Genomic DNA, 23,405 nt, shown 5'->3' with positions numbered 1-23,405 from the left:
GAAAATCAAAATAACCGTAATAAACCGGTAGCCAATTTGTTTTCGTATTGTGTTTGCGCCTGTATGATTGTGAGTGTTGTGACAATTTCTTAAAAACAGGTTAAAGAGCTCAGGGAGAACTATATAGCTTCGGGAGTTTTTGAGGCGATGGAATTCTGTAACCTTGTGTCTCGGCAGACTCTCTCCTCCCACGCGGCCCAGCAGGCTGTAACTGTAAATCAGCCCAAATATTTATATCCATCGAATTTGACTTTCGCTCGGGTCACAGCACTCACTGCCTTTTTAGTTATCCCTATGAAACATTTGTGTTTTTTCACATTTTCAATAGTTTTCAACTGCCAAGCTGTCGAAATCACTCCCACTAACACGCCTCAGCCTTAAAATGTCACTTAAACACCAGTTGACTGTTAATGTCTGTTGCGATGGAGATTTATGGTTGTCCAAGGAGCTACTTACATGTAGACAGTGTAGGATTGGTTATGTAGGTTCCATGAACGCCCTCTACTTTAAATGCCTTGCTCCCCATGGCAATGTAGTAATGCACCTGTCTATCTTGTAATCACATACTCAGAATATATGTATCCATATAATTTATAAAATGTGTTAAGTGCTTTTCATTATACAAGATTAATCTCAAAGTGCATAAAATAAAAGATAAACTAGAAATAAATAATAAAATAAATACAAATGATAATATAATGAACAGAAATGTTTAAAAATATAACCATATCATGAAAGAAAAGTCAATCATATGCCTAACACACAATGTCACTTTGTAAAGTTTGTTCTTGTAGTGAGACTGGCGTGATAGCCATACGTTCACAGTGACAGAAAAACACTCTGTTACTCATCCAAATCAATTTATACGTTACGTCAGCTTTTCATAGACACGAGAGTCGCTTCTATATTAAAAAGAAAAACACAGCACACTAACTGCGTCTAACATGTCTTATTTACGATGTACAACGTTCACCTCTTCCATCTCTGTCATAATACGACGACATGCTCTGCATACTTTCCCTCCCCCGGGGGCCAAGACGGACTATATTTAAACCCCTTGGCTTTTATATAAAGACACGTGGCCTGACACAGAGAACACAATATCCAGCTCTGTCTCCCCCACTAAAGCCTGCCGCTTTGTTGTCTTCACCCACCGACCGACAGAAACCTTAGATATAGACTAGGGTTTTGCCAAACTCGGTCCTGGGGCACCCCCTGGGTGCACATTTCGTTTTTTGCCCTAGCACTACACAGCTGATTCAAATGATCAAAGCTTGATGATGAGTTGGTTATTTGAATCAGCAGTGTAGTGCTAGGGCAAAAACCAAAATGTGCTGGGGGGGGCCCAGGACCGAGTTTGGAAACTCTGAGATAGACCAATCAACATGTTTAAAAATAGCCTGGTCTCCTCATTGGCTGGTGCTCAGGCTGCTCTGCTGTGCTGCTGCATCCTAGATCCCAGCTCTCGCTTTTGTTTTGTTTCTCTGGATGGAAGGCCCCCAGGCTAACCAGAAGTCCAACGGGATTTTGGAAGGAGGCACTGCTGTGACTTGTTCTCTCCCACTCTCTCTTTTTTTGTCTATCAAGCTCTCGATTTCTCTCTCTATCTCAACCTCTCTCTTTTTCTCTCACTCTCTGTCTCTTTCTCTCCCTCCACCCCATCATATATATCTCTCTGTCTGCCTCGTAATAGGAGACATTGGCTTTAGCATCTGTCCTTAGGGCAGTGAAAGATGTGTTCCTATTCACTCCTCTGGCTATGGGTTAACCATGGGAGAGAGAGACAAAGGAAGTGGATGGGACGACACACTGTATCTTTCTGCTTGAAGACAGTGGTTTAAGAACACATGTTTACGGTCACCCTTCGTGTATTGGGATTTGTGTTTGGCAGACATACTGTATACTTGCTGTACAGATACTGGCTGTATACATGAATATTCAGCTTGTCTGAGATTTGCAGCACAAATTATTAATAGGGCTGGGAATTGCCAGGGACCTCACAATACGATATTATCACGATACTTTTATCACGATACTTTGCTGTCAATAGAGTATGTATTGTGATTCTCACGATTCTATATGTATTGTGATTCGATACTGCGAGTTTTATGCGATTTGATGTTCTGAACATATTGCTCACTATATGTCTGCTGCAGAAGGACAAGAGAGAGCATGACAAAATGAGTTTTGATCAGTCATGGAAATAAGTGCTGAAAACATGTTAACTCACTATTTAAAAAGAAGATGGAGAACAAGCTATAGGACAAGCTATAGTATGAAAAATACCGGAGTTTTGGCTCAGGCGACTAGTGCTAGCTAACGCTACCCCCCTAAAACAAATTATAGAAAAACGATATTTGGAGTCAAAGTATCTACACTACCAGTCAAAAGTTTGGACACACATTTACATTTACATCATTTAGCAGACGCACTTATCCAGAGCAACTTACAAATTGGTGCATTCAACTTATGATAGCCACCTACTCATTCAAGGGTTTTTCTTTATTTTTACTGTTTTTTACATTGTATAATAATAGTGAAGACATCAAAACTGTGAAATAACACATATGGAATCATGTAGTAACCAAAAAAGTGATAAACAAATCAACATATATTTTATATTTGAGATTCTTCAAATAGCCACCCTTTGCCTTGATGACAGCTTTGCACACTCTTGGCATTCTCTCAACCAGCTTCATGAGGTAGTCACCTGGAATGCATTTCAATTTACAGGTGTGCCTTCTTAAAAGATAATTTGTGTTTGAGCCAGTCAGTTGTGTTGTGACAAGGTAGCAGGGAGTATTCAGAAGATAGCCCTATTTGGTAAAAGACCAAGTCCATATTATGGCAAGAACAGCTCAAATAAGCAAAGAGAAACGACAGTCCATCATTACTTTAAGACATGAAGGTCAGTCAATACTGAACATTTCAAGAACTTTTAAAGTTTCTTCAAGTGCAGTCACAAAAACCATCAAGCGCTATGATGAAACTGGCTCTCATGAGGACCGCGACAGGAATGGAAGACCCAGAATTACCTCTGCTGCAGAGGATAAATTCATTAGAGTTACCAGCCTCAGAAATTGCAGCCCAAATTAATGCTTCACAGAGTTCAAGTAACAGATACATCTCAACATCAACTGTTCAGAGGGGACTGTGTGAATCAGGCCTTCATGGTCGAATTGCTGCAAAGAAACCACTACTAAAGGACACCAATAAGAAGAAGAGACCTGCTTAGGCCAAGAAACATGAGCAATGGACATAAGACCGGTGTCCTTTGGTCTGGAGTCCAAATTGGAGATTTTTGAGACGTGGTGTGAGTGAACGGATGATCTCCGCATGTGTAGTTCCCACCGTAAAGCATGGAGGAGGAGGTGTTATGGTGTGGGGGTGCTTTGCTGGTGACACTATCTGTGATTTATTTATAATTCAAGGCACACTTAACCAGCATGGCTACCACAGCATTCTGCAGCGATACGCCATCCCATCTGGTTTGGGCTTAGTGGGACTATCATTTGTTTTTCAACAGGACAATGACCCAACACACCTCCAGGCTGTGTAAGGGCTATTTTACCAAGAAGGAGAGTGATGGAGTGCTGCATCAGATGACCTGGCCTCCACAATCCCTCAACCTCAACCCAATTGAGATGGTTTGGGATGAGTCGGACAGCAGAGTGAAGGAAAAGCAGCCAACAAGTGCTCAGCATATGTGGGAACTCCTTCAAGACTGTTAGAAAAGCATTCCAGGTGAAGCTGGTTGAGAGAATGCAGAGAGTGTGCAAAGCTGTCATCAACGCAATGGGTGGCTATTTGAAGAATCTCAAATATAAAATATATTTTGATTTGTTTAACACTTTTTTGGTTACTACATGATTCCATATGTGTTATTTCATAGTTTTGATGTCTTCACTATTATTCTACAATGTAAAACATTTTAAAAATAAAGAAAAACCCTTGAATGAGTAGGTGTGTCCAAACTTTTGACTGATACTATATATAATATCGTCCAAAATAATATTGCGATATTTAACGGTTAATTTTCCCCCCCATCACTACAAATTAATTGCTTATGTTTTTGTAGTGTAGGTGGGCCTTCACAGTGATGCTTAACACAAGCACACATACAAGCACATACAGCGCCTTCAGAAAGTATTCAGATCCGTTGACTTATTCCACATTTTGTTGTGTTACTGCCTGAATTCAAAATGGATTAAATATATTATTTTCCTCACCCATCTACACACAATACCCCATAATCACAAAGTGAACACGTCTTTAGACATTTTTGCTAATTTGTTCAAAATGAAACACATCAATATAAATGTACATAACTATTCACACCCCTGAGTCAATACATGTTAGAATCACCTTTGGCAGCGATTACAGCTGTGGGTCTTTCTGGGTAAGTCTCTAAGAACTTTGCACACCTCGATTGTACAATATTTGCACGTTATTATTTTCAAAACTCTTCAAGCTCTGTCAAATTGGTTGTTCAACATAGCTAGACAACCATTTTCAAGCAGATTTAAGTCAAAGCTAACTCGGCCACTCAGGAACGTTCATTGTCTTCTTGGTAAGCAACTCCAGTGTAGATTTGACCTTGTGTGTTAGGTTATTGTCCTGCTGAAATGTTAATTCATCTCCCAGTTTCTGGTGGAAACCAGACACGAACCAGGTTTTCCTCTAGGATTTTGCCTGTGCTTAACTCCATTCCGTTTATTTTTTTTATCCTGAAAAAACTCCCCAGTCCATAACGATTACAAGCATACCCATAACATGATGCAGCCACCACTATGCTTGAAAATATGGAGAGTGGTACTCAGTAATGTGTTGTATTGGATTTGCCCCAAACATAACACTTTGTATTCAGGACAGAAATGTAATTGCTTTGCCAATTTTTTTGCAGTATTACTTAATGCGTTGTTGCAAACAGGATGCATGTTTTGGAATATTTTTATTCTGTACAGGCTTTCTTCTTTTCACTATGTCAATTAGGTTAGTATTGTGGAGTAACTACAATGTTGTTGATCCATCCTCAGTTTTCTCCTATCACAGCCGTTAAACTCTGTCTGTTTTAAAGTCACCATTGGCCTCATTGTGAAATCCCTGAGCGGTTTCCTTCCTGAGTTAGGAAAGACACCTGTATCTTTGTAGTGACTGGGTGTATTGATACACCATCCAAAGTGTAATTAACACTTCACCATGCTCAAAGGGTTATTCAATGTCTGCTTTTTACCAATAGGTGCCCTTCTTTGTGAGGCATTGGAAAACCTCCCTGGTCTTTGTGGTTGAATCTGTGTTTGAAATTCGCTGCTCGAATGAGGGACCTTACAGATAATTGTATGTGTGGAGTACAGAGATGAGGTAGTCATTTAAAAATCATGTTAAACACTATTATTTCACACAGATTGAGTCAATGCAACTTATTATGTGACTTGTTAAGTAAATCTTTACTCCTGAACTTATTTAGGCTTGCCATAACAAAGGGGTTGAATACTTATTGATTCAAGGCATTTTAGCTTTTCATTTATAATTAATTTGTAAAGATTTCAAAAACATAATTCCACTTTGACATTATGGTTTATTGTCTCAATTTAACCCATTTTAAATTCAGGCTGTAACACAACAAAATGTGGAAAAGTCAAGGGGTGGGAATACTTTCCGAAGGCTCTGTAACACTGTATAAAGGCATTCACCCAGCAAATCGCACTTGCATAGTCATCCTCGCACACTCTCACTCACACACACACATGCACACACACACAAACAGTGTCATAACTCCCTCCAAGCAGTGTAGGCTGAAGGGTGCTGGTGCTCTGATATTGACACCATGGCTGTAGTGTGGTTGGCCCTCGGCCAGTCCTCGACCGGCTCAGTGACTGCTGCCGTGGACACCTATAAATCAGACCCAATTACCAGCCTACAGCACAGGGCCTTTCATCCACTCACAGGCAGGCAGAGAGGGCAAACACAAGCCCTATACCAACTACTGTAACACAGGCCCCATACAAATGACTGTAGCCTACTCCCTCCCTCTCTATGGACTTTATATCTGCTACATGTTCATACCACACACATACTGGTGTGGAAATTATGTAGCCTAATGCAGGCTCTTTATAGTACCAGGTAGCTGTCCATATTTACAAGTTTGCTTTGTTTGGATTACAGTAGGAGGACGGTCTGGTATGATTTGAGTGTTTTCTATCTTATTTTATTTATTAGTATTTTTACTGTAGCCCAATGTTTTTTATTTATTTATCAAGCCTTGGTTAGTTGGCTTTTGCTTGGACTGGCAATCTGCAGTGGATTGGATTTTGCGCGCACACACACATACATTTACACAAACACTCTCTACCACTGACAGCTCTTCCCTTGCTCCAATCAGAAGAAATGTGTGCGCTGTCTCCGTGTGTGTATATACTGTACAGCCCGCCGCAGCCATATATACGATACGATAGATTTATCATCCTTGGTTAATACACTCATAAACATTCTCCAGCGTGTCACGTTGGCGGCAGAGCCCCCCGCATGGCTAGCTCTGTAAATTGTCCCTGTGTAAACCATTCTGCCCATCTGAAACACAGCTACGGCAAACGTCAAACCCTGGCATGCCTCTGTAGTGACGTGCCGCGACGGGGGGTTGGAGGGGAAACGGGAGTTTTGTCTCATTTACCACCTGGAGGTTTTGAAGTGTCATAACCATCTCCTTTTACTGAAGGCAGCCAGCAAGGCAGCAGAGATCCTCTTTGTCAAGCGCTGTATTCAATTCCGAATAGCCAGACATGTGAGGGAGATGTTTATATATTTCTGGGGGGGCTGGGGGTTTTGTGCGTCTCACAGACTGACAGGGTGAGCAGGCTGAGGGTAAATACCAGTCACGGACAATCCGGAAGAGGAAGAAATCTGTTTATTAAACTCAAGAAGAGAAAAGAGGAAAGAGAGAGGAAAAGAGGGAGTAATTGAATACACAGACAACAGACAGTCAACCACACATGCTGGTCAGTGTGCACTCACATACTCAGACTTGGACGCAGAACACAGGCACACACACACACTCATACGCAAACCCTCACACACAGCTCTTCAGGGACCTCTAGCACCCTCTCATTTCTAATCCCGGGGCTTCTGAGAGCCTTTTCTTTTCTCTTGGATAACCTCCCTCTTTCCCAGCACTGTAAGTAATGGGTCGGGGTTGACCCTCCATGCCTCATTGTGTAAGATTTCAGCTTCTGACCTTAAAAATGAAAGCAAATCAATAGGGCGGGACACATGATTTCCAAAGTCCAGGACGTAAGCCAAGTCTGGAGTGGAGGGAGGAATGCGGCGCTGCACAATATACTAGGGAGTAAAGAGACTCTTTCATGTCACCTTCAATAGGGACCAACACTGTATCGCTAGTGTGCTGCAGTGAATTTGCATGTAAATTGTGTGTCACCCAGTGAGTTTAGTGTAGTGTGGGTAATCTAATGTACCGCAGAGGGGATGGGGTAGAGATGCACCCTAGCTCAGAGTTTAGTCAACACTTGGATTTTAATCTTCATTTGGTGTGTGTCAAAATGTACAGGGACACTTTATTTTAGATGAATAATACACATATACAAGTATTTGGAGGAGGATTTTATGTACCTTGCTTTTAGTAGTTACAGTAGCTAATATGATGTAATTCAAGACAATGAAATGACTATGGCATCAACAACATGTAAACTATCAAAACATCCCAGCAGTGGAATGATATATGTTGATTTTTGTGCAGACTCTCCCTAACAGTGTTTCCGCTGCAGTCATTTAGCTATGGCGCTGCACCTTGGCAAAATCATTGACGCCATGGCCAAAAAATATTTCTGCTGATGCTCACTTTGGAGATGTTAGAACAGTCTACATTTACTTTTCCTCAGCAAACAAAACAAGAAATGAATAGAGAAATCAGACAGGGAGGGAAACATGAGGGAAACATGAATTCTGACTAGCAGTAAATGCACAACAAATCTTCAAAAAACAGCGGTTTTAATAGCCTTTGCTTAAAAGCCTACATTATATTCACTGTGTTTATTCAAGTTTTTAATCAACTAGTTAAAAGAACACGTTTGGGATATGGCTAATGATTCAGCCTTTTTATTTATAGCCACTATGCTGCATCAGTTGAGCTACCGTTGATAATTGTTATTGCTAACAGCATAGCTAATGATATGGACCATGCATAGGCTACAGTGCCTTGGAAAAGTATTCATCCCCCTTGGCGTTTTTTCTATTTTGTTGCATTACATTATTTGGATTTCATTTAATGGACATACACAAAATAATCCAAATTGGTGAAGTGAAATTAAAATAAATTCTAAAAAATAAATAACAGAAAAGTGGTGCATTTATATGTATTCACCCCCTTTGCTATGAAGTCCCTAAATAAGATCTGGTGCAAACAATTACCTTCAGAAGTCACATAATTAGTTAATAAAGTCCACTTGTGTGCAATCTAAGTGTCACAGGATCACAGTGTATATATATATATATATATATACACAGTGGCTTGCGAAAGTATTCACCCCCCCTTGGTATTTTTCCTATTTTGTTGCCTTAATTAAAATTGATTTTTTAGGGGTTTGTATCATTTGATTTACACAACATGCCTACCACTTTGAAGATGCAAGTGTCACATGATCTGTCACATGATCTCAGTATATATACACCTGTTCTGAAAGGCCCCAGAGTCTGCAACACCACTAAGCAAGGGGCACCACCAAGCAAGCAGCACCATGAAGACCAAGGAGCTCTCCAGGTCAGGGACAAAGTTGTGGATAAGTACAGATCAGGGTTGGGTTATAAAAAAATATCCAAAACTTTGAACATCCCACGGAGGGCCATTAAATCCATTATTTAAAAAATGGAAAGAATATGGCACCACAACAAACCTGCCAAGAGAGGGCCGCCCACCAAAACTCACGGACCAGGCAAGGACGGCATTAATCAGAGAGGCAACAAAAAGACCGAAGATAACCCTGAAGGAGCTGCAAAGCGCCCACAGCGGAGATTGGAGTATCTGTCCATAGGACCACTTTAAACCGTACACTCCACAGAGCTGGGCTTTACGGAAGAGTGGCCAGAAAAAAGCCATTGCTTAAAGAATAAAATAAGCAAACACGTTTGGTGTTTGCCAAAAGGCATGTGGGAGACTCCCCAAACATATGGAAGAAGGTACTCTGGTCTGATGAGACTAAAATTGAGCTTTTTGGCCATCAAGGAAAACGCTATGTCTGGCGCAAACCCAACACCTCTCATCACCCCAAGAACACCATCCCCACAGTGAAGCATGGTGGTGGCAGCATCATGCTGTGGGGATGTTTTTCATTGGCAGGGACTGGGAAATTGGTCAGAATTGAAGGAATGATGGATGGCGCTAAATACAGGAAAATCCTTGAGGGAAACCAGTTTCAGTCTTCCAAAGATTTGAGACTGGGACGGAGGTTCACCTTCCAGCAGGACAATGACCCTAAGCATACTGCTAAAGCAACACTCTAGTGGTTTAAGGGGAAACATTTAAATGTCTTGGAATGGCCTAGTCAAAGCCCAGACCTCAATTCAATTGAGAATCTGTGGTATGACTTAAAGATTGCTGTACACCAGCGGAACCCATCCAACTTGAAGGAGCTGGAGCAGTTTTGCCTTGAAGAATGGACAAAAATCCCAGTGGCTAAATGTGCCAAGCTTATACAGACATACTCTGAGAGACTTGCAGATGTAATTGCTGCAAAAGGTGGCTCTACAAAGTATTGACTTTGGGGGGGTGAATAGTTATGCACGCTCAAGTTTTGTGTTTTTTTGTCTTATTTCTTGTTTGTTTCACACAAAAAAAAATGTTTTAACAAATATGTATTTACCAATATGTTATTCTGTAGGTGGAAATGTATACTTCAGATGGTGTCAGCATAATTTTATTTCCATTCATTTTGGAGTAGAATGTCCTTTAAAAAAGTAACCAGAACTGAGCTTTTCTTTCCTTCTACATAAAATGTATCCTGACCCCCAAAACAACCCCCCCTCCAGTAAATGTCCAGTCTCCTTCCTAAATGGACTGTGTACTACCACCAGGTCTCTCTCTCTCTCTCTCTCTCTCTCTCTCTCTCTCTCTCTCTCTCTCTCTCTCTCTCTCTCTCTCCCTCCACACAATATGCTGTGGCTCGGCAGCGATGAACCACATTGTTTTTACTCAATACTCTACTGAGAGAGTGGCTGGCCGTCAGTTCCAGTTAGCCCAGCATCATAATTGGCCTCCCATTGATAGACGTGGGCTCCCTTCACGCTCCAGGGGCCTCGGCTCATTGTCAGAGGAGGCGACACACTGCCCGAGCACACTCAAAATAGCACATCAAATCAGCAATGCTTCACAGGCCGGTGCTAACATGCGGGCGGATACAATGAGGGGTGCGCGTGTTTGTTTTATCTCGGGGTAGGAGGTTTCGCATATCCCAGAGTGCAGTGTCTCTCCAGGGAGGCTAGGGGGTTAACGTGGTTAACTGGAGCCGCTGGTGGCGTTTTAAGCTGTATTCTCTCACTTTTCTCCTCTTTCTCCATCACTGCCCACCCCTTTCTGTCTCTACCTCTCTTTCACCTCCCCCATCTCCAGTTCTCTCTCTCGTACTATTCCTTCTTTTCTTTCTCCCCCTCTCTCCCTCTTTCTCTATCCCTCTGTCTCTCTTCTATGCCCACAGGCCCCCCCGTTCCCTCTCTGTCACCGGGAGCAGCATCCCTGGAATAGAGATATAAATGGGCTGTGAGCGGGGAGCCCTGACTCACACCATAAATCCACACTAACGGGAACACAGACACATGGAGGGGGAGAGAGAGAGAGGGAGAGAAGGCTGCAGAAAGAGAGAGAGCAAAGGAAGAGGGATTTAGTGTATAGAAGATGGGAGAGAGAAATGTAGTTTTGTGATATAGATGGGGAGGTTTGTAGACACAAATGTGAAGAGCGAAAGAGTGAATGGTTCACAGGTTGTTGGTTCCGTTAAAACCATCAACAACAGAAGAAATGTCACTCCCCCAAAAAATGCACTCCAACAACATCTCTCAACACATCATTTTGAGAATGCCCCTCATATAACACTAAACCACCAGAAAGGCTTACCATTCTTATGATACCAACTCACTAATGACGCAGTGATGTTTTGCAAACCGGATCAGTACTGTCCTGTATGCCATAGTGGTTTAGGAGCCAGCTCACTGACCAGAGTATTTTACAAAGTCCTGAATGATATACACCACCACTTCTTTCTTTGTGTCTGTTGGGTTCCATAGAAAATTGATTCCATAAAAGATATATTAACATCACTCCCTCTACCTCTCTTTCTCTCTCTCTTCCCCCTCTCTATCTCCCTTTCTCTCTCTCAAAGATGTGCAAGTTATTCACGTTACTTATAAAAATATATATTTAGCCCTAACCCCGCCTCTCTTCTCTTCCTGCAGCAGCCCTATGCTCCACCCCCCCACCCCATGGCTCCGCCTAGCCCCAGCCATAACAGCTGCAGTCATGGCGGATCCGAGCAGCTGAGTAAAACTAACCTGTACATCCGAGGCCTGCCCCCGGGGACCACGGACCAGGATCTCATCAAGCTCTGCCAACCGTGAGTGTGGCACACATACACAGATGATTAGAAACACACACACACCTGCGCGTACACGCATGCACACACATTCACACACACACACACCTACCTGCTGATACACACACACCCGTATTAAAGCTCCACAAACTGTGAGTGTATAAAAGAAACAGACACGGGTAATCATAAAAGCTCTGCCAAGTGTGTGTCCAATATAAAAACACACGTGCATGAATTTACACACACATACACACAGCTCAATAAAGCCCTAATAAAGCCTAGATTGGACTGCCTCCCCCAGGAACCACGGACCAGGACGTCATCATGCTGCAACACACAGACACACAGACACACACACACACAGCCCCTCACACACACACACACACACACACTAACAGCTTTGTTCAGCTCCATTAAATTCATCCACGTCTTAAGCGAGTAAAGGGTCAAGATCATTAATAAAGACAACACTGCAAATTGTGAAATACAGGCTAAAAGGGAAGTCTGCTGGTTACGTAACCTTTTCTTGCCCATCTTTTCAGAAATGTCCCAGTCAAATGCAGCCAATTATTTAATGATCTTATGGAATCGGAATGCGCTGTCCAGTATTTGGTAATGCTCTCACTATGTCAGAAGTCCCGCATGTCTTGATATTGACCCATCAAAATTCCATTAGCTAGAGAGCAAGCGTAATAAGACCATGGAGGTACTCCGCGTTTTGACATTGCATATCTCTTAGTCCCCTTTTGTACATTCTCACTGTAGACAGTTTCAACTTAATTTTCAATTCAATATGATCTTGAATTTGAGGCCGAACGTTTTTCAGAAGGGCATTGTCGGAACTTAAGTAAAGTACCCGGCCGTGAGGGTTCAAATATAATTATACGGTTTACTAGCTACTGCACGTCAAAACATGACTTTTGGCGGTCATTGGAACATTGGACGTAGACCATTACTGCCTCACTGAACCCTATTGGATGCTTCACTTCCCTTTCTCCCACACACTCTTCCCTCAGCATTTCTCTCCCCTGTATTTTTGCCAGTCTCCTTCGTCCGTATTGTCCATGTGCCCCCAAGGTTGCCCTAGGTCTGCTGTGCCAATGAAAATCCAATGCCAATGAAACTTTAATTAGCCAGCCACTGTTTCAGGCACAGGTGGGTAGTAGCATTTTCACAAAAGGTCATGTGGCGCTGCAGTCTGTGACACCCGGGTCCTCCTCCCACCGCAACCTGCTCCACCCCACCACAATGGCATTCTCCCTTGGCTCGACGCCTTGTCCCCCAAGGCTTCATGTTAAACTGAAACCTCTGAAATGAGGTCCAAGTTATTTTCCCTCATCAGTATCATGGGGTTGTCTGTCTCTGCCTGTGTGTGTGTGTAGCAGCATTTTCCTCTCAGAGATTAGTTTTGAAAACCCGACCCTAGGCAACAGTGACTAGGGTCTGGTTTCAATGACGGACTCTTTTGGCAACTTCGCTAAGGAAGAAAGAAAATAATCTGGGGTGAGTCCTCTTCAGACAGACAACTCTTTCAACAAATCACAAAGGCCAGAAAGTCGCGATACGAAACCAAAGTTTGCAGGCAAAACATTTGCAGTGATTTTAGTGAAGGTAGTTAATGCAAACTAGCCTCTTGCATTTCGCACTCATTAAAAATCACCTCTTTGATATCCATTTTGCTAGCTATTTTTTTATATTTTATTCAAGTGGATAAGGTACTTAAGATAATCCATCATATCCGATGATGACTTCCACTACTGCTTGTGGGTTCGTTGATGACTGTATAATCCGATGCGGGATGCACACTGTCTGCCACGGAAAGAGCACACAAAGGCCTGTCCTGTTGAGGCCGGTGCAGGCATGGTCATATGTCTTCTCTGTCGCTTCACAGGCTACGTACAGTCCTTTTTTCCTCGGCCAACTGCACTCCTTGATGGCAGAGGCCATGCCAGGTGGAACGGTCCACAGCAACAATCTCGAGGGAGGCAGGGTTTCTTTAGTGATATCTTCAGTTGATCTTTTAGCCGCTTTTTCTGCCCACCTGCAGAGTGTTCTAGCTGTCCATAGAGCGTCTTTCGTGGCAGGCGATCCTCTGGCCTCCGGATGGCATGGCCGAGCCGTCTAAGCTGGTGGTGTGTGATGGACACCTCAATGCTCCTGCAGTTGGTTCTCTGTAGGATGTCTCAGTGTGGCACACGGTCCTGCCAGGTCACTTTCAAAATGCGTTGAAGGCATTTTATGTGAAAGGACTCCAGTTGTTTTAAGTGTCGGCTGTAGACTGTCCATGTTTCACATCCATAAAGGTGTGTAGATACACACACTGCCTGGTAGACTGCAACTTTGGTGTAGAGGTTTGGTGTGAATCGGATAAGGTAGTGAAGTAGACAGTGACGTAGTTCCTCTATGCCTAAAGAGTCTGTCATTGAAACCAGACCCTGGTCACTGTCGCTTAGGGTCGGGTTTTCGAGACAACTCCGATTATTATGAGTCCTTGTGGTGAGCTGAGCCATGCCAGTTCCTGAGACAGGTTCGTGGGGTCACATTGTGAAACAGCCCCAGCAGCCCAGGCCCCGTATCTCTAAAGCAAACACAGTGCCGCCAACTGACGCATTCTTGAGAGTGTGTCATATCGTAGCTGTTGATTGGAGGTTGTTACATGCCAGCCTGAGTGATGCTTGGAAATGCCAAAGTTCTCTCAAACTGCTGCATGAAAATGAACTCAGCTCCGTAACCGTAACGATACAGCGAGCTACAGTCTCCAACGAGTCCTAACACTCAACTGCTACAACTTCCTCTACTCCTTCAAACATGGCCAAAAGAAAAGAGAGTCAATAACAACAATGGCCACAGAGGTTCTAATTATACGCAGTTGGAAGAGCAATTAGTGGGATTTGGGAGTGTGCTTAATCTGTTTTATTCAATTGGCTGAATCTGTAGCTCTCCAGAACCATCAGCCTGATATATGGGCGTGGAGAAGCAGCCAGAGAAGGGGGTTTTGGCTGAATACCCAGAGCTAGAGAAACCTGTATGAAACAGCCGTTACCGTGAGAAAAATGCCTGGACCAAGCCAGGCATGTGGGGCACAGGGCCAAGCGTAACCCACCCATGGGGTGTGCAGCCAACGCTAACCCCCCAGCCCTTTTGGGCAATGGCAAACTTTATGATCCATTTCACTACCAATCGGTTGGGCAGCCCCAGTGTTTTTCTTTTTTGCAGTTCACCACCCAGGAGAGGTAGAGGGGCTGAACCAGCCCGCGGATTCTTTCGAGTAAAGAGCACTTTTATACAAGGCGCTCCAGAGCTGGACATAGGGCCCACACCTGGAATAACAGAAGCATTCGAGCTCACATTCTCCCTGCCAGTGGCCCAAATCCATAACTCAAAAATGTACATTGTAAAGGACCCCAGAGCTCCCCTCCCTCCCTTCCTTTCCTCCTCCTCCCTTTTGCCTTCTCTGTTTTCCCCTCCCTCCATCCCGCCCTTCTGGATCTCTGCACTCAATTTCAGCCGCGGACCAGTTACAGCTGTGTTCTGTATCACATTTTTTACATTTTAGTCATTTAGCAGAAGTTCTTATCCAGAGCGACTTACAGTTAGTGAGTTCATTTTTTTATTTTTATCACGCTGCTATCCCTCGCCTGATCAAACGGAGAGAAACCCAAATCAAGAACAAATCACCACCAATTGTCCCAAAAAACTTTCCCATGTGTGGCGAGGGATGGAGGAGTGAGAGAGTGGGGAGGGAGGGGTTGGAGCTCCACACAGCAGAGGAAGGAGGAAGGGGTGACCCTGGGACCACCTGTTCCACAGAGCCTCTGCGATCCGAAGCGCCACATTATCCCTAATGACTCTCAGAGGCCCTCTGTTGACACAAACCGGCTGGCTATCAGAGCCTCCCCGATCCCACGGGCTCCTTTTCAACAAACTGCAAAAAGAGATGAAGTGTGAGAAAAGACACTCCAGTCGGCCCAGCCTCGGCTCTTTCGGCTCTGTCATCGACGCCCTGTCCGCCCTACAGTTTCGGTCCAGCTCCGCCTTTCCTGGCCCTTTCTCTCTCTCCTTCTCCGTCCAGTTGACCAACTCCGCCGCACGTCCGTCAGAACAGACCGAGATAACGGCGCTTAACCTCTGAGGCGGCGAGACAACGGCAACATCGATTTGGAGAGCAGTTGCTCTGCAGTGGCTGATATGCCCCCAGGCAATCTCCTACATTATTCATCCCCCTATTACTGTATACATGGTATCGGGACAGCTTGGCTTTTCATAGGCACTCCCTCTGTTTGTCTCTTTACAGCCAGTTACAGCCAGTACACACACTCTGCTGGGAAGCGTCAGGTAGCCTAGCAGTTAAGAGCACTGGGCCAGTAACCGAAAGGTCGCTGGTTCAAATCCCAGAGAGACTAGGTACAAATCTGTCGACGTGTTCTTGAGCAAGGCACTTAACCTTAAGTCGCTCTGGATAAGAGCGTCTGCTTAATGACTAAAATGTAAATGTAAAATGAAAGCTCCACTCCATCTATTAGTCGCAGCAGCCAGCAGCCTAAAGACTGATTGACGTGAGGGCAGGAAGTCGAGCCCTCAGGACTCCACAGTTTCCCTCCCTCCCAGCTGCTTTGACGCTCTCTAGCTCTTCATCCCTTCCCCCTCTTTCGCTCTTTCCCTTTCATCTGGAGTAGTGTGGAGAAAGCAGCACAGATGAGATATGTTCATTTGTGCGTGTCAGACAGAAATGCGTGGCTTGACAGGTTGTAGACGGCCGTGGACAAACAGGAGCTATTTTGGAACGCTGAAGACTGAACGAGAACTGTGGTGCTGTGGAAAATAGCCCTACTGTATGCAGCGCCTATTACTCCTTCTATTAAACACATACAGTGGGGAAAAAAAGTATTTAGTCAGCCACCAATTGTGCAAGTTCTCCCACTTAAAAAGATGAGAGAGGCCTGTAATTTTCATCATAGGTACACGTCAACTATGACAGACAAATTGAGAAAAATAATTCCAGAAAACCACTTTGTAGGATTTGTAATGAATTTATTTGCAAATTATGGTGGAAAATAAGTATTTGGTCACCTACAAACAAGCAAGATTTCTGGCTCTCACAGACCTGTAACTTCTTCTAATACTCGTTACCTGTATTAATGGCACCTGTTTGAACTTGTTATCAGTATAAAAGACACCTGTCCACAACCTCAAACAGTCACACTCCAAACTCCACTATGGCCAAGACCAAAGAGCTGTCAAAGGACACCAGAAACAAAATTGTAGACCTGCACCAGGCTGGGAAGACTGAATCTGCAATAGGGGTAAGCAGCTTGGTTTGAAGAAATCAACTGTGGGAGCAATTATTAGGAAATGGAAGACATACAAGACCACTGATAATCTCCCTCGATCTGGGGCTCCACGCAAGATCTCACCCCATGGGGTCAAAATGATCACAAGAACGGTGAGCAAAAATCCCAGAACCACACGGGGGGACCTAGTGAATGACCTGCAGAGAGCTGGGACCAAAGTAACAAAGCCTACCATCAGTAACACACTACGCCGCCAGGGACTCAAATCCTGCAGTGCCAGATGTGTCCCCCTGCTTAAGCCAGTACATGTCCAGGCCCGTCTGAAGTTTGCTAGAGTGCATATGGATGATCCAGAAGAGGATTGGGAGAATGTCATATGGTCAGATGAAACCAAAATATAACTTTTTGGTAAAAACTCAACTCGTCGTGTTTGGAAGACAAAGAATGCTGAGTTGCATCCAAAGAACACCATACCTATTGTGAAGCATGGGGGTGGAAACATCATGCTTTGGGGCTGTTTTTCTGCAAAGGGACCAGGACGACTGATCCGTGTAAAGGAAAGAATGAATGGGGCCATGTATCGTGAGATTTTGAGTGAAAACCTCCTTCCATCAGCAAGGGCTTTGAAGATGAAACGTGGCTGGGTCTTTCAGCATGACAATGATCCCAAACACACCGCCCGGGCAACGAAGGAGTGGCTTCGTAAGAAGCATTTCAAGGTCCTGGAGTGGCCTAGCCAGTCTCCAGATCTCTCAACCCCATAGAAAATCTTTGGATGTGTTGAAAGTCCGTGTTGCCCAGCGACAGCCCCAAAACATCACTGCTCTAGAGGAGATCTGCATGGAGGAATGGGCCAAAATACCAGCAACAGTGTGTGAAAACCTTGTGAAGACTTACAGAAAACGTTTGACCTGTGCCATTGCCAACAAAGGGTATATAACAAAGTATTGAGAAACTTTTGTTATTGACCAAATACTTATTTTCCACCATAATTTGCAAATAAATTCATTAAAAATCCTACAATGTGATTTTCTGGATTTTTTTTTCTCATTTTGTCTGTCATAGTTGACGTGTACCTATGATGAAAATTACAGGCCTCTCTCATCTTTTTAAGTGGGAGAACTTGCACAATTGGTGGCTGACTAAATACTTTTTTCCCCCACTGTACAAACACACTGCCATTTTCTCTCCCACTCACTCCATTAAAGCACTTTTTTTATAACTAAAGTGGAGCCACTGTAGTCGTTCACTCTCTCTTGTTCTCGCTCTCACGTCCTCTTGTTCTCTCACTCTCTCGCTCTCGTTCTCTCTCTCCCTCACTCCCTCACTCCCCCTCCCCCCTCTCTCTCTCTCTTTTTCGTTCTTTCTCTCTCTCCTGCCCTCCCTCCCTCTGGTCCATGTGGGTGGAGATCTCTACTGTGAGCTCCAATCTGATGATTGGACAGCATCTTTCACCAGCACTACCTGTCAGAAATGCATTATGCTGTGTGTGATGCTCAATCATGGCCTGTGTGTGTGTGTGTGTGTGTGTGTGTGTGTGTGTGTGTGTGTGTGTGTGTTCAGAGTGTGTGTGTTATTTTTGGCCTGAGACAGATCCTGGGTTGACAAGGACATCACCACTAAATCATTCTCAGGTCAGCTGCAGGCGCTAACTCAACCATGGCCAACACTGCTCTTTAACACTGGTGATGCTCAACCATGGCCGACATGGCTGACACGTCTATTGGAGGCTATTCAAGCTAGCCTCAGTCAGAGCCCCTTAAAAGTGACGAAGTGCCGGATCCCGGATGAGTGTGAACTGGCTAACAAAATCCCAAGGAGGAAATGCAACCCAAGCTTGGAGCTTGTGTGTGATCAAGTTTTGTCCAGCCCTGGGCCAGTTGACAGGTCATCTTGAAGTGAGCCAGCAAAGTATTGGCCTAATCGACCGGGGTCACAATTTGTCAAAGGGCCGTCGTTGCCAGAAGAGCAATCATAATTCATTTCTAATGCAGAAATGTCAAGATTACATTTTGAAATAGAACTGTTGTCTTCCAGCAATGGGAATACGTTCCTCGGTGGGTGGGACCGGAGGGTGAGGAGGGCCAAAGAGCTTAGACCTACAGATCACAGAAAACCGTTGTATCACCTGATAGAAGCAGAGAGAGAAGGGCTTAACCGACAACTTTAACATCTTGTACAGTGGTAGTGTAATGGCCATGCTGTGGGATATCTTCAAAGGGCAGGTCCCTCTACAGTACACAAGTACAGCTCAGGAGTGTGGAGCATGATTGATTTTGATTCAGTGCTACTTGAGTGAGCAGCGTCTCTCCCCCCTGCCAGGTGTCCATCAGGATAGAGCAGGCTAGTTCAGCAGTGCACAGCACCTGCCTGTCGATCTCTGCAGTACACTGGGAGACTGGGCCTGCGTCCCAAATGGCACCCTATTCCCTATATAGAGCCCTGGGCTCTGGTCAAGAGTAGTGCACTATATAGTGAAATGTAGTGCCATTTGGAACACAACCTGGGCCTCCTCGCCTGCCCTTAACCCTCTGTCCTGTAGTCACAGAGGAAGCTCCCATGCTTCCAGGTTCACTGGTCCTAGTTCTTAATGCCCCACTGAACAAATAGCTGTGGTTTGACCCCTGTCTGTCAGGCTCACCTTTAGAGCTCTGAGAGGGGTTGGCTGAGCTTGAGGGTCAACCGGAACATGGCACTAACTCATGGGCCCGGGATGCCAAGGCAGGCGCCATACCTTGATGTGACACTCTATCCATCTCTCACTTTCCTGCTTTCACTCTATCACTCAATCTATCCCTCTTCCTCTGCCTCTGTCTCTCTCTCTACCTCTATCCCTACTTGTCCATTCAGAATCTGTGTACAACAGTGACACCTGTCTCTTAAATTACCATCAAACATTGAGTTATATAAACGCAAAACTCAGGGATGAACTGACACAGACACCACACAGCCAGGGGCCCTCATCTGCCTCTGGGATCGACAGCAGGATCACTTTCTTTCAAAGTCCTCCTTTCAAACTCCTCCCGAAACCTAGGGGCCCAAGGGCCTGTCAGACCCCTTTTCAGAAACCCTGGGGTGTTTACACACACACACACACACAGAGGAGAGAATGTGACTGTATCCCCTAGTGGATGTGGTTATACCATGTGGTCAGCAGAAGGGAGGTAGGGAAACATAGACGTGGAGCAGAAACTGCCTGGAGCTGTTTCCCACCTACCTGTCATGCCACTTCACACGTCTACTGCAGCAAACAGACACGCAGAGCCTTTGGAGAGCCAGAGGGGGGACAACACCACGCTTGGGTGGTCCGCCAGTCCCCCTCACGCCTCGTCCTGCAAAGCTGCACCAGTGATGTGTGCTGGCTCTGGCCTGCTCCCCATCCCCACGTAATAACTACTTCACCCCCAGCGGTATGGTGGAAGTGAAATATGCCTGGATCCTTTCACCCAGAGAGGAAAAAGGAGATGTGGATATTGAATGGATTGAAAAGATCTAATGTCTCATCATCAGGCCTCCACCCAAAAAGTAGAAGCTATGGTTGAGACTACGCATCGTATTTCAATTCCCAGAAAACTTTCAAACGAATGACATCTTTTTCAGTTGCCTCAATTTGTACAATTTTCAACGACATAGAACCACCTATAAAACCTTGTATTTTTATTGGGCGGGTGTTCTTTTTAGTATTGTCATCTCTAATTCTTGATTGGATAGGGCGGTGGAATGATTGCCAGAGAGAGAGGCAGGTAGCTTAGTGGGTAAGAGCGTTGTGCCAGTAACCGAAAGGTCGCTGGTTCTAATCCCCGAGCCGACTAGGTGAAAAATCTGTCGATGTGCCCTTGAGCAAGGCACTTAACCCTAATTGCTCCTGTAAGTCGCTCTGGATAAGAGTGTCTGCTAAATGACTAAAAATAAATAAAAATAAAAATAGAGAAAGAGGGAGGCAGAAAGAGTGAGAGGAAGACGGGGGAAAGAGACGCTGGCATACCCCATTTGATCATATAAATAGCACTCTCAGCTTTCCAAGAAAACATAAATTGAGACATTTATGGTCTGTTTACATATATTTTAGAAGCTGGTGATACAGAACACTGGTATTAAACCAGCATAAACTGTTTTTATGATTACATGACAATATTTTAGGTTGACAGTAATTCTATTACATAATTTCTCATATATCAAATGTTTTGTTTGTTTTATTTTCCTGCATAAGTAAAATCAGTATTATGCCTCTACTGCCATTCATTCCAATTAGGCTGGTTTGGAAGTCCTCTCCGCCCCATGGCAATATGTGTAGAACAGCAGGAAATTAGCTTTAAAAATGCCAAATTCTCTCAGCCTCAATTCAAAATGTGTAGAATACCATGAGATTAGCTATAAAACTGCACATTTCCCTCTCTACCCCATGGCAATACGTGTTGAATAGCATGAAATTATCTTAAAAAATGCCAAATTCTCTCAGCCTCATTGCAAAATGTGTAGAATAGCATGAGATTAGATATAAAAATAAAAATAAATGTCTTTGCCCCATGGCAAATTGTGTAGAATTTTAGGAAGTTAGCTGTTTCCCCGAGAGAGACAAAAGACCTTCTCAGACCTTGCGGGGGTCCCGCGAAACTGCGGTACGCCACTGGAGAGAGAGAGAGAATTGGGAGCGGGATAGAGGAGGAGAGGGAGCCAGGGAGAGAGAGAAAAAGAGGGAAAGAGCGAGAGGGACTGGGGAAGGACTAGGACGAGTAAAGACAGTGATAACGGAGACTGAGAGTGATTGAAATAGGATTAGTGGAGACAGGCTCTAGCACAGCTACAGTATCACCAGTGTTAAACCTGGGCTTCACAGGGACTGTCTCTGTCACATCAAAGCCACACCAACCAGTCATGGAAGAGAAGCCGTCAGCAAGGTGTCCAAACACACACACACACACACACACACACACACACACACACACGGCTTGTGTATGGCTTGTATTCCCTGTTTATTTCCAATATTCTCCATTATGGGCTAGATGCCTGATTCTACCTTTCTTTTCATCCCACCCCTGGTGTCTTTGTGGGGTATTTTTGGATCACAGACACGATGCATTGATGAACTGTCTTTAATATGTAATGAGACGAGCCATGATGAGTTGGCATCCAGAAATGAGTGTCTCCTGGTCCCAGTGGACCCAAACAAAGTTATAATGAGAACTTTCCCCAATTCCATGCCAATAGGAGGCCTTTTTAACTGTTTCCCAGAACGAGCCGACTGCACACACACACACACACACACACACACACACACACTGTTGCCCATTTTCACACAAACACACACACACACACAACCAGACATGCAAAAAACACATGCACACATTGATCAGTGCAACGTTAACACTATACATTTTACAATTGATGTGTAACTTCATTGAGTTAGTTGTGAAAATGTAAAGCTCTGATATCCTTTCCAATTTATGTTCTGACAAACCCTATTCACAAGCATAGAGTTACACGCTCATTATTACCATTGTGTCTTCGGTAATTATGCACGATTATTTTTAATCAATGTTTCTTTGTCACGTGCACAGGATACAGCAGATGTAAACGATACAGTGAAATGCTTACTTGCAGGCTTTTTCCTCAACAGTTTAACATCAATAGCCAAAATAAAAAGTATATCAATGCCATCAAACATATGCACCAACCATATGTTGAATCCAATCTTTTCTATTGCTCATGGGAGACGCCCTCGAACTCTCTCAGTGATTAAGAATCCCTGTTGATATTTCTTACCAGATACAGTCGAATTACCCTGTGTTTCTCACTCCCATAAAATACAATAGACTGATTGGTATCCATGAGGCTAAGTTTCCGCCTGTAGGGCTGCATCCCTAATGGCACCCTATTCCCTTAATAGTACACTACTTTTGACCCAGGCCCATTGGGAACTGGTGCCATTTGGGACGCACCCACAGTCAAATTACCCTGTGTCTCTATCCCATCAAGACAATAGTCTGATTGGTATCCAGGAGGCTGAGTGTCAGGCTGTAGTTTTCCTCTTTGTGCTCATCAGTTCATACCTGCCACCCACCCCACCGCAGCATGCAGTAAATAGAGTCTTTACTGTGCGTTGAGAAATGGCACAATTATCCCCCGCTGGTGAAATATGGGACAGGAAGCTCCACACTTCCCTATGTACTGAGAGAGAAGCTCTATTTCCTACACACACACACACAAACACAAGGGCAAGTACAGGCACGAACGCATACACACAGGCACAAACACATACAGAGCTGCCTGATGCCGTCATCCTCTAGTCCACACAGTCCATAACGATGAGTTTTTGCCACAGCAAGTCATTTTTTAATATTTTTTATTGATTTATTCATAGTGCAGTTGTTTGATTAATGGGAGAGATGAAGTGGTAGTAGACATTCCCGATGTGTTAACTTCCGCTATGTTTATTTCCCAACAGTGGTAATGGTTATCAAGAGAGCAATCGTGGCTCGCTACATTTTTTATTGAATAGGCCAAGTGGAGGTTAGAGAATTGA

The 23,405-nt window shown here is 44.2% G+C and overlaps 1 protein-coding gene across 1 annotated transcript in view; it reads left to right on the top strand.

The window, feature by feature from the left end:
- Nucleotides 1–23,405, top strand: part of rbms3 (RNA binding motif, single stranded interacting protein) — a 272,924-nt gene that overhangs the window by 46,671 nt on the left and 202,848 nt on the right. Inside the window, exon 2 of the mRNA XM_084166250.1 lies at nt 11,455–11,612. Within this exon, the coding sequence (XP_084022376.1) occupies nt 11,455–11,612 (158 nt within the window). The remainder of the gene's footprint in view (nt 1–11,454; nt 11,613–23,405) is intronic.

This window comes from Coregonus lavaretus (assembly GCF_964263955.1).
Source record: "Coregonus lavaretus genome assembly, chromosome: 7".
NCBI lineage: Eukaryota > Metazoa > Chordata > Actinopteri > Salmoniformes > Salmonidae > Coregonus > Coregonus lavaretus.
The sequence above is the reverse complement of the archived record's forward strand: the minus strand, read 5'-3'. Positions and strand labels throughout refer to the sequence as shown.